The 16048-nt window shown below is 41.1% G+C and overlaps 1 protein-coding gene across 3 annotated transcripts in view; it reads right to left on the bottom strand.

The window, feature by feature from the left end:
• Window positions 1–16048, bottom strand: part of EPB41L4B (erythrocyte membrane protein band 4.1 like 4B) — a 263311-nt gene that overhangs the window by 93528 nt on the left and 153735 nt on the right. For all 3 annotated transcript variants that reach the window (XM_065584005.1, XM_065584006.1, XM_065584004.1), the window contains exons 16-17: window positions 13619–13803; window positions 4507–4625 (exon numbers count right to left, since the gene is read on the bottom strand). In XM_065584005.1, coding sequence (XP_065440077.1) covers window positions 4507–4625; window positions 13619–13803 — 304 coding nt within the window. The remainder of the gene's footprint in view (window positions 1–4506; window positions 4626–13618; window positions 13804–16048) is intronic.

Genomic DNA, 16048 nt, shown 5'->3' on the forward strand with positions numbered 1-16048 from the left:
TTTGGGGTTTAGAGAGCATGGCCCCTTTAAATCTTTTTCCTAGGGGGGAGGGGGAGCAGTAAAAGAAAGGAGGGAAACTGGGGACTGTGGCTCTGGAGCTCTGGGGGAGAGAAGGGCTGCAGCCCACAGGCCCTCACAAAGTGAAGCAGGAGAACCTGCCTGAAGTCTGGGAAGGACAGGGCGGCCGATCAGGGACACCCCAGGACAGGAGCCAGGAGGAGCACTGTGCCAGCGAGGAATCGCCTGAGAAGGACAGGCTGGAGCTGGACCCAGTGTCACTGCTGCTCAGAGCTGCATGGGGCTGTGAGTACTGGGGCTTCTAACTTTGCACTGGGAATAGGGAGGGAGGCTGCTAGCTAAAGTGGGGAGTGTCTGCCCTTCCAGACGGTGCTACCACTGGGCTTGTGGGGCCTTGGTTTGGATGCAACCCTGTGCTACTGCTCCCCCTATATTTCCCCCTGTTGTTTTTCTCCACTCATCCCTCTGTAAATAAATATCTCCCTTTGTTATATCCATTGTACTTTTCCTGTGTGTGTGTTCACTCGGGGGCGGGGGGGGGGGGGGGGAGGTTGGAACAGGTGCCCCTGGGGTGGAAGGGATTTTTCCTGCTCCATTCCTGTGCATGCCCTCTCTTGGCCAGAGCTGCCTGCAGAGCAGACTCCATCTTGGCCACGAGGGCACTAAAGTTACAGACAAAACACAAGATTTTAAAACTATCAGCACTGTAGAGCACATATACTGTCAGGCTGTAAAAATGCAAGCTGAACTCCACTCTATTTTGTGCTTACACATAATAAACAAAATTGTCTGTTAAGTTTCCAGAACTCATAGTGCTTACAATGGTGAATGAAGCATAACAATAGCAACTGTATTCAGACCCTGTGCCAGATTGGCAGTTATTAAAATCCCATTTTGATGTGTAAACTCAGCACATTCAATGTGGAAGTCATTAAAGAAATACATATAGATACAGTTCTGGCAATCCTTGTAATTTCATTGTGAGTCTCATTATATTTGGCGTTCTTCTGAAAGCCTCGGCTGCTGGATTCATGTGAATACAGGACAATATCAGCTGTCATGTTTTTAGAAAAGTAATCTAGTTTGAAAATGTGAGCTGAGTGCACTCTATAAGGTCAGAATCCAGAAGACAAAGTGACCCCCAAAGTTATTAGTAAACAAAGAACCACACCTCATGATTTTCAAGACAGGCTCATGATTTTTGAATGGGTGGGTGTGGAAATACTAGAGATATACTACACCAAAATGCTATTAAAAATCACTATTACAAATGCCCCCCTTTTGGGTAACTGATGGCACTTTAGTTTTCCATCACCAACTTCATCAGTGCTGTTTGTTAATAGCATGGGTTCACTATATTACTTGGTATTATTTTGCATTTTGTATTCACTTTTTATTATTGCCATCCTATTGTTGTTTTGATTTTGTTTTTTCCACTTTAAATTTAAGGGGATTCAATCCTTCTTCTCTATTCTGAAAAGTTCATATGTTGTTTGGAACCAAATAAGGATAAAAACAGGAACGTCTATAGTTTTACCCCTCCCCCCAATTTATTTTTAATATGTGTCTTTGCCTATTAAGTTAATTTTTAATATGTTTATTTCTCTGAATTCTCCTTAAGCGTAAAAGTGCATATCTTCACTAGGAAAAAAAAATGTTTTCTTAACTCATGTTAGCTAACAGACAGTAACAAACACAAGGTAAGGGCCTAGAGAAGACAAGGAGGTTGTCGTTTTCACATGAGTTAGCAGACTGTGAGGGAAGCTGGGGTTTATCAGCCTGCTTCCTACAAATCACCTTGTCTTCACTAGGTTCTTAAACCATATCAGTTTCCACAGGTTAGCCAACACAAATTAAGAACACACCTTATTTTCTAGTGAAGACAAGGCCCATCTGAACACATCCTGCTCCTTATTCAGCACAGAGATGCATCAGATCAGAGAAGAACCTCAGAAACACCAGTCAACTGTTTATCTTTTCTCACCAGTCAGGGGTCATTTGCAACTGCAATAGCTACAGGCTTTGCTGCCTTATAAGGGACGGGCAGCTGCGCAGCTTTAGCGTAAGTAACATCACTGGTGAACAGTCAGTACTTAGTGGTCTGCAGCAGTGAGAAACTGAAGAAGAGATGTTTGCAAGGAAACAGAAGCCGAGGAGAAAAAGGAAATTAAAATATATTTATGCCTGCAATATTCCTCTTCACCCTGAAGGCTAAAGATAATCTCACTGATGACAAAGAGACCAACAGGCATCACAAAACTGATTTATGTTGCTCACCAAAAGAATGGACAGTAATCATCACATCAACTGGATTTGTTCTGCCCCTTTCCCTAAACCATTCTTCATTCCCATGAGATGGAGTTTGCTGTAGCAGACAATCAAATTAACTTCTAACCACTGAACCTAATTTGATCCAATTATTTCATAAAATTCACCTTTGTTTGATACCAAGCATGACAAATTTCAGCCCCAAAGCAGTTTGCTTGAAAAGGGAATTAACAACTAGAAAAGACAGGTTCAAATGAGTTGTCAATTTAAAATATAAATTTAGAGATTTTGAGGCCACATTGGGGCCATTATAGTCATCTAGTCTGACTTCCTGAATAATATAGGCCACAGAACTGCACCAATTAATTCCTGCATTGAGCCTCGTAACTAGTAATTTGCAGCCAGCATATTATTTGTGTGTGTTGGATCTCTCTCATACCCCATGTCTGTCTTGTCTATTTAGAATGAAAGCTCTTCAGGGCTGAAACTAGTATATGTTTGTACAGCACCTAGCATAATGCCTGATCTTGGTAGGCCCCCGAGGCACTACTTTAATAAATATGAACAATATTCAAAAGACAGCCAATCTTAATTTAATGACTCCAGGCAATGGAGAATTTCCATTGGTAAGTTATTCCAATGGTTAGTTAACCTCACTTAAAAATGTATGCCTTTGTTTGAGTGTTTCTAATAAGGCTATTGGAAAACATTTCTTCAAAGTTATTTTTTTGACTTTTTTTCCCCCCCAAAAAGTGTCTGTGTTGTGATAATTTTTTTTTTAATACAAACACCACAAAACCAAAAAGGTTTTGATTTTCAGCTGAAAACTCAAAATATTTCAGCTTTGGAAATGTCACCACAGTGCCACATGGAGTTACAGTTTATTTGCCTCAAGTCCCCATTCTCTTGTATGGGCTGGGATCACCCACTGAACTTCATTGCCCATGATGCGCTATGGGCACATGACTCCCAGGATGCACACCCTCCCCATATCCAAAAGGGAACCCAGTCTATAGAGGAGAGAGCAGGAGGCACACAAACTACAACTCCCATGAGGCACAGCAGCAGTATTTCTGAATTAACATATTCTGTTTTTCAGTCAAAATATTTCAGATTTGATTTTTCACCAAGTTGTCAAATTTTTTCACAGGGAGAAAAAAAATAAACACATTTTCTGACCAGCTCAAATTTCTAACTTCTACTTCTAGCCATTGGAACTTGTTATGCCTTTGTCTGCATCAATAGGGATCCTTCTAGTATCAGGAATTTCCTCCTTGTGCGTATACTTCTAGACGGTAATCAAGATGCTTCTTAACCTTCTTTGCTTATGCTTTGATCCTGTGCTGAAATAGCATCAATGTAGAAGCCTCTGTATGAAACTAACAAAGTCATTTAATTAGGTTCCTCCTTGAACTGAGAGTCAGAAATCTTTCCAAACACGACTTCCTCTCTCAACCACTTTATTCATTAAGGGCCTGATTCTCCATCTCTTTAATTCAATGCCAACATTTCCATTGACTTCACTGGGTTCAGGATTGAGCCTTAAAGGGCCTGATGCTGCAAGACTTATCATATGCACAACTCCATTGGCTTCAGCTAGAGTTCTGAAGTTAATAGCTATAGGATGAGGCACCAGGTTCTATGGTTCTGTCATGTAAACCTATGCCAAGGTAGTTCTAAAACATAACACACTCTTCTTATGTGAAGAAAAAATATGATTTTTTTAAACACTTTTACGTTACCTAGCTGAGTAACCCGTCAAGGCTAAAACAGAACAATGGCACAGCTGAAGTAGCTTTATCATGGTTTAAATAAAAGACCATAAAATCCTTTGTCATTTGATAGTGTTGATCTCTATTCTTTCTCCCCACACCCGCCCCCCACAACCTACTGTCATTCAGCTACCATCCTGTAAATATTTCAAATACATACAGTACATGCACAGTGAATAATACACCTTAAAAGGAATGGGGCAATTGAAATATATTGAGAAATATATAAACATACACACACTAAGCCTTTATTTCCTACTTTCAGCTGAACTGAATTTCAAAGGGAAAGTGGAAGGAAATATTTAAAGACCAATAAGAAAATGATGCTAGATAAATAAGTGAAACAGTTGCAGCCAAATATATTGGGTTGAATTAATGATGAAGTAACATCAGCTGCTGAATATCAAGTAACAAAAGGAGCTTTCTGACATACACTATGATATTGTACCTTGTTTATATTGATGTGCAGAGCTGGCCATGGTCCAACTACCTTCACAGTCTCCACTTCCATCTTCTTCAGATGGGAAGAAGTGTTATCATAAAGGAGGGGAAGTCCTGAGCTCAATTCTAAAAAGAGGCCCAAAAGAAAGAAAGAAAAAACAAAATCTCAAGGAAAACTACAAGAGCATCGCAGATCAAAACACTCAGCTGCAATTGAGGAAATACTGTCAAAAGCTTTATATGCTTTTTATTTTCTGTAATACCCTCTAAGAAGTTTTAAAATGCATTTATTGGGTCATTTTCCCTTTTCTATTTAGCAAACAATCTTCTTCCAAATTCTAATGTGACTTAAACCAACTTTGGACCCGATTCTGAGTGTTTCAAGATGAGTAGCAACTGAGTCCATGAGTGGTCCCATCGACTCCACTGGCACGACTTTGAACAAAGATGCCACCTATGTGTAAGGGTATCAGAGTCTGGCTTTTTGGCTTCTACAGCAGACTTTCGTCTTTGAACACCAGTCTCTTTTAGGTTGTCATCAGGAATTCGTCCAGCTCACTCAACAGTTTTTTAATTATTCACTTATGCAGAAAGAAAATACAATATTTTTGAGTGAGCCTCCTGTCAATATTGACCTATTAAACCACCTTAGGGATGGAGTGGCAGATATGAAAATTATTTAGAAATATAAAAATATTATTTGTTTTATTAAATGTCATTAAATGAGTCCTTAACTTTTTCTGTATTTCATTTTCTCAGTGAGACTAGTTAATAAGTAAAAGTAGTTTGGACCCATTCTTCAGACTCTAGGGGTCTGATCCAAAGCCCCTTGAGATCAATAGAAAGCCTCCCATTGACTTCAGTCTGGTTAGGATCAAGTTATTAAATAGTCCTAATGAAGATAAGTACTGCTCACGTGGGGCCTAATTCAATAACTGTTTAAGCATGAGCTTAAATCCATCCCTGCTGAATTGGAGACCAGGGGGTGAATCCAACTCCCACTGAAGTAAATAAGTGTGTTTCTGGTGAATGGGCTCTTGAGTAACTGTTTCCAGTGTTGGGCTCCTTGTATTCCTGTTATCTTGCTTGATACAATCAGCGATGACACAGTCCAGAATTTCTGACATCACATTTTCTTTCCCGATGATAAAGCTCTGAACTAAGAAATCACACTGTGGTACTTAGTGAATAAATTAGTGCCGCTTCTTAGATAAGCCAGGGTGATTTTGTATAAACAGATTCATTTTAAGTTCCGGTTGGGAAAGAAAATACTGAAAAAGTACACAATTTAAATGGGTTTAAGTCAAATGTAATTTGTACAGTTTGCTAGATTGCATGACTGGTTCATTACATTAATGTACCAGAAATTAAAACAGTTAAATTAACTTAGTTTTCACTGTTCAACTTGCAAATAGTCATACAAAACAAAGCCATAAATAAATAAACTCTAAACAAATTCTTTACAGTGCCAAGGTTAAGTTTTAAAAAAAATCAAATCTCTCTCTTAAAAACCAAAATAACCTTTAAAAGATTAGTTTACTTAAAATGCAGTTGTACTCTGAAATTAATTCTGTTAAAATGACATAACATTCTATGTTCATTGTCTCTTGCTGATTTCCATATCAAGTGTACTCGGCCTCTAAATGAGTGGATGTTTTTTTCTAACTGCGAACCTAGCTTGTATCTGAAAGCCAAGCTGGGGCCTCTCTCCTTCACTCACCGTCTCCTTTAAAAGACTCTGCAGGATAAACTATGTTCTCAGTGACACTGTGCAATGCCATTCTCTTCATATCATGGCCAAGGTGATCTCTATACTCTCTCAGCTGCCTTCAGTGGGTTTGCACAGATATAATTAATTGGCAACCAATAAAAAATTATGTTGATTACACACACACCGGAAAAGAATCCCACTCCCTCTTTCTGAGTGGTGTTGGCGCTGCAGGGTTAACAGCTGTATAACATAGTAAAACTTTATTTTTGTCACTTAAGTCAGCAGATACAAATCTGAATACACACAGGAAGCAGATCTGCTGGTTAAGAAAGTACCATCTCTCCACAAGTACCCTTTACAGAAGAAGTACATCTTAAATATAATAATTCATAATGAAATCTGTTGCTGAATTACTATCACAAAACTTGTTCAAATTTAAGACGGGTTTCTGAGCAGTTGGACAACACTGTCATAACGAAACCACACTGAGAATCTGAAAACCAGGCAAATTTTGACTGGTTTTGTTTGCTGTAACAAGTCCCATACTTTATCCAGCTACACACTCAACCCAGCAGAAGAGTCTGTCCTATCTCGGGGACTCTCTTTTTGCCCCAGCACCCCCACGAACATGATACAGTTCTGCGGTGATCTGGAAGCCTACTTTCACCACCTCTGACTCAAAGAATACTTTCAAGATAACACTGAACAGCGCACTGATACACAGATACCCTCCCACCAACAGCACAGGAAGAAGAACTCCACATGGACTCCACCTAAGGGTCGAAATGACAGTCTGGACCTATACATAGAATGCTTCCGCCGACATGCACAGGCAGAAATTGTGGAAAAACAACATTGCTTGCCTCATAACCTAAATCGTGCAGAACGCAATGCCATCCACAGCCTCAGAAACCACCCTGACATTATCATCAAAGAGCCTGATAAAGGAGGTGCTGTTGTCATCATGAACAGGTCTGACTACCAGAAGGAGGCTGCCTGACAACTCTCCAATACCAAATTCTACAGGCCACTTTCCTCAGATCCCACTGAGGAATACACTAAGAAACTGCACCATCTACTGAGGACACTCCCTACACTAACACAGGAACAAATCAACATACCCTTAGAGCCCCGACCGGGGTTATTCTATCTAGTACCCAAGATCCACAAACCTGGAAATCCTGGACGCCCCATCATCTCGGGCATTGGCACTCTCACCGAAGGACTGTCTGGATATGTGGACTCCCTACTCAGACCCTACGCCACCAGCACTCCCAGCTATCTCCGTGACACCACAGATTTCCTGAGAAAACTACAATGCATTGGTGACCTCCCAGAAAACACCATCCTAGCCACCATGGATGTAGAGGCTCTCTACACAAACATCCCACACACAGATGGAATACAAGCTGTCAGGAACAGTATCCCTGATGATGACACAGCACAACTTGTTGCTGAGCTCTGTGACTTTATCCTCACGCACAATTATTTCAAATTTGGTGACAATATATACCTCCAGACCAGTGGCACCGCTATGGGCACCCGCATGGCCCCACAAGATGCCAACATTTTTATGGCTGACCTGGAACAACGTTTCCTCAGCTCTCGTCCACTCATGCCCCTTCTCTACCTACGCTACATTGATGACATCTTCATCATCTGGACCCATGGAAAGGAGACCCTGGAAGAATTCCACCATGATTTCAACAGCTTCCACCCCACCATCAACCTCAGCCTGGACCAATCTACCCGGGAGGTCCACTTCCTAGACACCACAGTACAAATAAGCGATGGCCACGTTAACACCACCCTATACCGAAAACCCACCAACCGCTACGCCTACCTTCATGCCTCCAGCTTCCACCCCGGACACACCACACGATCCATCGTCTACAGCCAAGCGCTGAGGTACAACCGTATCTGCTCCAACCCCTCAGACAGAGACCAAACACCTACAAGATCTTCACCAAGCATTCTCAAAACTACGATACCCACACAAGGAAATAAAGAAACAAATCAACAGAGCCAGACGTGTACCCAGAAGCCTCCTGCTACAAGACAGGCCCAAAAAAGAAACCAACAGAACTCCACTGGCCATCACCTACAGTCCTCAGCTTAAACCTCTCCAACGCATCATCAGTGATCTACAACCCATCTTGGACAATGATCCCTCACTTTCACAGACCTTGGGAGGCAGGCCAGTCCTCGCCCATAGACAACCCGCCAACCTTAAGCATATTCTCACCAGCAACCACACACCGCACCATAACAACTCTAACTCAGGAACCAACCCATGCAACAAACCTCGATGCCAACTCTGCCCACATATCTACACCAGCAACACCATCACAGGACCTAACCAGATTAGCTACAACATCACCGGCTCATTCACCTGCACGTCCACCAGTGTTATATATGCCATCATGTGCCAGCAATGCCCCTCTGCTATGTACATTGGCCAAACTGGACAGTCACTATGCAAGAGGATAAATGGACACAAGTCAGATATCAGGAATGGCAATATACAAAAACCTGTAGGAGAACACTTCAACCTCCTTGGCCACACAATAGCAGATGTAAAGGTAGCCATCTTACAGCAAAAAAACTTCAGGACCAGACTCCAAAGAGAAACTGCTGAGCTCCAGTTCATTTGCAAATTTGACACCATCAGATCAGGATTAAACAAAGACTGTGAATGGCTATCCAACTACAGAAGCAGTTTCTCCTCCTTTGGTGTTCACACCTCAACTGCTAGCAGAGCACCTCACCCTCCCTGACTGAACTAACCTCGTTATTTCCATACTGATTTATACCTGCCTCTGGAAATTTCCATTACTTGCATCTGAAGAAGTGAGGTTCTTACCCATGAAAGCTTATGCTCCCAATACTTCTGTTAGTCTTAAAGGTGCCACAGGACCCTCTGTTGCTTTTTACAGATTCATACTAACACGGCTACCCCTCTGATACAAGTCCCATACTCTATTCACAAACATTTAAGGAGAGCCTTGTTTGAATATTCAGTACTCTCAAACCCACTCCCCATGTCTTGCTGGAGAGGATGGTGGAATTTTGAATTTCATTTGAAACCATGTAAGATGGAAGAGGGGTTGATTTCAGCCTGGACGCAGGCAAATCTGGATAGATTAGGCTGACTTCTGTTCCACATGACATGAACTCCAAAGTCAAAACTCAGGGTTTAGTGAGTCCACATGACCTGAAACAAGCAAAAAGGCAGAGGCCTCGGCCGTTTCAAGAGACAGCAAGATTAAAAGGTGTGACCTGTGAGGTCCCATTTTCCTTACCTCCACAGAGAAACCAATATATTCTTCCATTAGTAGAGATACTACACCATGCTTCCCCACCCATCCCCACTCACTCTTGCATTCACATAGTCCACGAAAGCTTATGCTCTAATAAATTTGTTAGTCTCTAAGGTGCCACAAGTCCTCCTGTTCTTCTTTTTGCGGATACAGACTAACACGGCTGCTACTCTGAAACCTTTCACTGTGCTCTTGAGACTCTCAGCAAATTAGCCACCACTCTATTCCTTGATGCACTTTCCTTACAGACACCCCGACCATTCATTTTACCCCCTTTCAGACACCAGTCCCCATGTCATTTCATTCCCCAGCATCACACACACTGGTATTACCACTTCCTTCCTCTCTCCACATGAGTTCTTTCTCTTACACACTTCCCACCATTCACACTGTCCTGGGACCCTGGTAGAAAGCCAGAATGCTCCTTTTAGTTCCCTCATGGGTAACATCAGCCTTTTCCCCAGACCCATTACTAGACTCAGTATTCTTAGTTGAAATAATGTAAGTAGGGATTTGAAGAATCCAATTAAAAAAATTATTCAGTTACTGAAATTGCCTTGGATTCTTAATTTACAGGTTTGTAGCTGCCACTCTGTGTTTGGGGGGAAATGTTGCCAAATGTATCCCAGCAGAGAGTTTTAAAAGCCAGATCAATAAAATTCTGTGTTACAGGGTAGGGCTAGCTGTCACAGGGTGACACTGGCCTTTTAAGATGGAGCAGGGCCAGCATGCCTGTGGCTGGGCAACTGATGCCAGCTGAGCTTTAAAAGAGAGGGCTTAGAAAGAGACCCCCCCCCAGTGAGGGGGAGCTGAATGAGTCAGTCTGAGAGCCTGGAAAGGTTCAGACTGAGGGACCGTGGAGCTCTCACTGGGAACAGGGAGCTTTGGAGAGCTAGGACAGCCAATGCTAGCTGGGAGTGGAGGCAAATGGAACTAAAGTGGGAAAAAGCCCTGATAACTGTAGCCCTGGGAAAACTGCTGTGACAGAATACACTCATGTATTCACACCCTGCACACTACTGTAATAATCTTTTGCACAAAATATGCCATGAAAGGTATCATTTGAAAACTCATAATTTGCTGGTCAGTACTGATCTTGTGAAATATGTGTGGTAACATTGTATGTGAAGTTATAAGATTCCCCTCTATGATGTTATTAACACATGTTCCAAACCCCACAGCCCTGCCCAAGCAGAAGTCAGGTCTGTTCTAAACAAAGGAAGGAATTTGTGCTTGCCTTAACTTGCATCTAAGCAGTAAACAGAGTCATCAAGCGAGGAGGGGAACCAAAGGAAGTTCAAACAGGTGAAAAAAAAAAACCAGCAGGGAATATGCTTCCACACAGACTCTGTCTCCTGGGTCTCAGCTGGAAACGTTTTTCCAGAAGGGAACTGACACTATAAAAAGGAGGGACAAACACCCCAAGGTCCCTCTCGCTCTGTCCCTGCTCATCACATTCACTGAACCTGAAAAGACAAAGGAAGCAGCCGTTGGACTCTGGGGGAGTAGTCCAGCTACTGTAGTTTGGTCAGTAATCTGCTGGAGCATGTGGTGAGAAACTTTGCTCTAAATTTAATATAGTTCGTTAAGTTAGGCATTAGTAAATGTTTCATCTTTATTTTTCTTGTAACCATTTCTGACTTTTATGCCTCATTACTTAAAATCGCACTTAAAATCTCTCTCTTTGTAGTTAATAAACTTGTTTTACTGTTTTATCTAATATAGTGTGTTCAATTTGAAATGTCTGGGTAACTCCAGTTGGGGTAACAAGTTGTGTGCATATTACTTCCTTAAAGGAATAACAGACTTAACATATTTGTATTGTCCAGGAGAGGGCTGGGCAGTACACGACAGACAGTTTGTGGGGAAGATCTTGGATTGTGGGTGTGTGGGGGTCACCCTGCAGCATAACCAAGGCCGGTAAGAGCCAAGCTTGTTGAAAGTGGTGCTCCACTGAGTCTCATTTAGAATCAGAGAAGTAACAGCCAGGACTAATTCTCTTTTCGTGTTGTGAGTTTGGAGATAGTGGAAGAGGAATGCTCTAACTGGCTGACCAACTGGGACCAAGTTGACGGTGACCAATTTGTCCAGTGAAGGTTGTTCTAATAATTCACCTAATTCACAAGGTGTCCACAAACCAACTTTAGATACACAAATCAGTATATTTAAATCCTTATCTACCGTAGCACCATTGTCTCCAAGTGCCAGGTGAACACTGTTGTTGCTGGTTGGGCAATTATCAAACATGCTCTCAAGTGCTCCTGAAATAGTGGTTCCAGTACAGGTGCTGTTGAAAGCCTCCTAAGGCAGTACATACAACATGTAAAGTAGCCCTCCCTCAACTCCTTCACACCTTACCAGGGTCCTGTGGTGCACTTGTTCACCTGATAAAATTTTCAGTGTAGCAGGGAGTCTGGGGCCAGAGTTGCTCCAGAAGCACATGGCCTCTGAGCACATGGCTTGGGCATCCCACAGAACTGCAAAGTATATAAGCTTATTTATCAGGGGCACAAACTCTGACCCTATAATGGGTCAGGTGAGAAAGAACTCTGCCAGGAAGATTTGCTGCCTCAGAGCCCTCTTCCATGGGCTTTTGAGTGGGATGGAAAGATCTGGATCTGGAACAGCAACAGCTCCATTCAGCTGGCAGAGCAGCACACTGGTGGATGTAATCAACATCTCATTAGCAAAGCTGTTAATTCATAAATGTTATATCATTCCAACTTCCTGCATGGTTAGTATGCATTTAATGGTGCATTAATTTCTTACAAAAATGGTCCCATTTTCAGAAACCAATCAGTTTAAGGTTTGTCTACACACATACGTTGTACCTCTTTAACTATATCATTTTGAACCAGGCATAGTTAAAGCAGTAAAACCTCCTAATGTGGATGCAGTTATACTGATAGAAAGGTGCTTATACCACTATAGCCTCATCCCACAAAACAGGGGCAGTATACATTAAACTCCTTAGGTAAACAATCACACCCTTAACCAAATTAGGGGAAAAACTGTGTGTAGACCAGGCCTAAGTAAAGTGGGAGGAAAAAATTACACTATCCCTAGGAACACCCACTGTATGTCGTACATAGAAAAACATCTCTGTTTTTAAAGTCAATGTCAGGCTAAAATACCTCCAGGGTATACTGGGAGACTATATTATGCTGTGCACGAGGAAACAGTTTGCAAGCTATACTTACTTCTAATTGATTCTGAAACAAAATCAAAATCCTGTCAACACATTTTTCTGTACTTTAGGGGAAAAATTAGCAATCACAAGGGTTGGAATAGGAAATATTGTAACAGAAACCTCACAGAAGCCATGCTGCACTTTTTTGTTGAACTGCTTGCATGGACTGACTGACTGTAAATTTAGATAGGCTGAGGCTTAACCCTCTCAGAGCTGGTTACAAATATTTAGTATAATGTGAATTATTCCTGATTTTTGCCATTTGCACATGTTCAGTAGAGGTGTGACAGTGACTTGACGATTCCATCTGCATTGATCACGTTCCAGCCTCTAGCAATTTCTTGCAATTGCTTCTCCTTACGCCAGGGTGGAGGCTGTAGAACTGGACACTGGACCGGAGGGCAGGGAGACTGTCTGTCCTGTGCTCTCAGTGCTTTTCCTGCTCGTGCCCAGATACCATGAAGAAGAAAGCTGCTTGATTCAAATTAAAAGGGGTGAGAAGAAAAGTGGGAACCAGACACATGGACAGCTGGGGGCACAGAAGAAGAAGAGGATAGAAAGGGCTATGCCTGTGACACTATATAAATAATAATAATAATGAACTATATCATCCTGTGCCAAGCATCTAACTCTATGACTAATCTAGCGGTTGTTCAGTTATGGAATTCAAATTAATTGCCAGATCCTGTAACCAAGCATTCAACAGCAGAGCCAGAAAACTGTGAATCCTGATTAATTTGCATCAACCGTGAAATTTGAGAATAATAGAAAGTATGCTCTTCATTGAGAAAACCTGAAATGCAATAGCTCCCCTTCTTTGATGCTGTCTGTTTCCTTGCCTGTGACAAATCTCATGCCAGAGTAATTACTGAAATTCTGTTACATTTAATAGACTTACTATTTGGGTTTGGAACTCCAGAAACAATATCTTTGTTTTCTGGAACAATTACTCCATAATTAGAGTGGTGATGGTGATGCCGGTGGTGGTGGTGGTGATGCCTTCCAGACATTTTTGTGGTAAATGGAGCTCCTCCATTTTCTTCAATGTTGAACTGATGAAGGTCAGTGTTGTTCAAGGGGTAGCTGTGAAACAAATTCAATTCAAATTAGAATCTTTCAAAGTGACAAAGCAATTATGTCTTTTTGGGGAATTTAAACGGCTTTTCTTGGACAATGTTGAGTTTTCAAGAAGGTTCTTTAATTTGTGTAAGCTAAGTACTCCACCCATTTAAGATTAATTCATTTTAATTTAACTGAATCCCCCCCCCCCCCCAAAAAAAAAACAAAACAAAACCCCAAACCGGCATAGATTCTAACCTAACACTTTGTACCAATGGGAGGCCTGCATGCACAGCAAGATGGTAAGATTTTCATTTGTGAATTATTTTCTGTTTTAAATGCGAATGATGCTTCCCTAAAAAAATAAAAAATATTACATGACTCAAATTTGAATGATATGTGGTCCAGAGCATAGATCTAAGGAAACATCAGATGGGGATTTGCATTTTCATTTGTGGTAGGAGATTGCCCAGGTCACACCACAGCAATTCATCCTCAGTGTGGTTTGACTTTGAGAATCTAGACAATGGGATCAGAGTAATTTCATACTACTGAGGTTGAATGAGCCTCTGGCAAAATGGTGACAATGCTCTTTGGAAAAGTTTGACACGCATTGGAAATAATAAAATTCTAAAAAAAAGTATCTTTAGTTGAGCATTTACTTGTGCCAACAATAAAATCACATTTGTGCTGGTAAATACAGTACAAATAAATTTTGTACATATAAATATTTTTGTAAGAGAATAACAGCATGCAACAATTGTGCATGCAGAAATGAAGACCAGGTTGAGATCTTAGTGAAAGTTTGTCCTTAATTCTACATCAGTATTGACTCAGATACTAACACACACTTTATTCAATAATTGTATAGGTACTATATAAAGTTATTACTTGAAATGGCTAAAGCAGATGTTGATTGCATCTTAATTCCAGCAACCAAAAAACAGTAAGTGCTTTATACCATCTATGCAGATTAGTGCAAATAAAGTTTCTTCTTCATGGAATATTATACATTTTAAAATATTTGAAAAAGTATTCTGTATCATTTTATAAATGTATTAATATTCAAAATTGTAGCAGTTTTTGGAACACTAAATTAAAAAAGAAAAGAATTTCCAGCCTTTTTAGAACATATGAAGAGATACCATTTATCCACCTGCTAGCAGCTTACAACTAAAGAGAGAAAAACCTGAAAACTGAAGAATTAGAAGGAAAAATGAGCAGATTATTTCTAACTAGACTGCATACAGTATAGAAAAAAACTTTGTTCACTGCAAACTGTCTACCCTCCCAAAGCAAAATTAACCAATCATTTGCAAACAAACATTGTATTATTTCAAAAGCCGTGTCCAAGTGCATAACTTTGTACCTCTCCAATAACAATGGCCTTCTTAATACACTTTTCTAACTGTATGGGAGGCTCTGGCTGGTGGTAACTGACCAGCACTTCAATGTCAAAACTTGGTTCATTGGGGAGGAGGTGGACCGCTGCATGTTTAAGGACAGTTGGAAGCCTCTTCTCACAAAGCAAGACATTGGAACGGACTGCCAGTAACGGCACCATAGCTACCCCACTTTTCTTAAGTGACCAGGATAAACATGGCTCAGATCTACAAGTGGTAAGTCTTGAGGAGCCCAGAAGATGAGCCCAGAAGATGAGAAATATTCTCCTTAAAAACCAAACCAAATGCAAACAGTAGATGACAAACCACCTGGAGCCTGTAGTTCTCAAACTCCAAAGGTTTGGAGAAAATAACCTGACACTAGTCTCTCATTAGCAACATCTTCAACACAGCAATCAACTGAAGGCAGTACTTATAAGACAAATCAGCCCAGGATAATGAGACTGAGCACTAAATGAGAGTTCACCTAGACAATCTTTTTGAGGTGTCTACGACTGAGGACAATTAACTTTTTTGTCTTATGTTATAGCTCTTTTGTACATACAAATGAATGTTCTGTAGAAAAGATCAGATTCCAGGTGACTTCTCTGCCATCCTTTGTATAATTCAACTGTTTCAAGACACAGAGATCACCATTAAACCAGAGTATGGTAAAGGATCATAGAGCTGAGGATCCCCTTTAAAAAAATGATAATAGCTGCAGGTGAGCAGATAGACACACACTGGTTGGAAGAGGCAACCCAGTTGTCCATCAACATCAATGAGACCATAAAACTTCGTAAGTCAAGTCTCAGAGGTTGATATGGATGTGAAATAGCTGCCGTATTGAAATGGAGGAAATTATTTGCGTATCTGAACTATCTAAA

This window comes from Chrysemys picta, chromosome 2, assembly GCF_011386835.1.
Source record: "Chrysemys picta bellii isolate R12L10 chromosome 2, ASM1138683v2, whole genome shotgun sequence".
Taxonomy (NCBI): domain Eukaryota; kingdom Metazoa; phylum Chordata; order Testudines; family Emydidae; genus Chrysemys; species Chrysemys picta.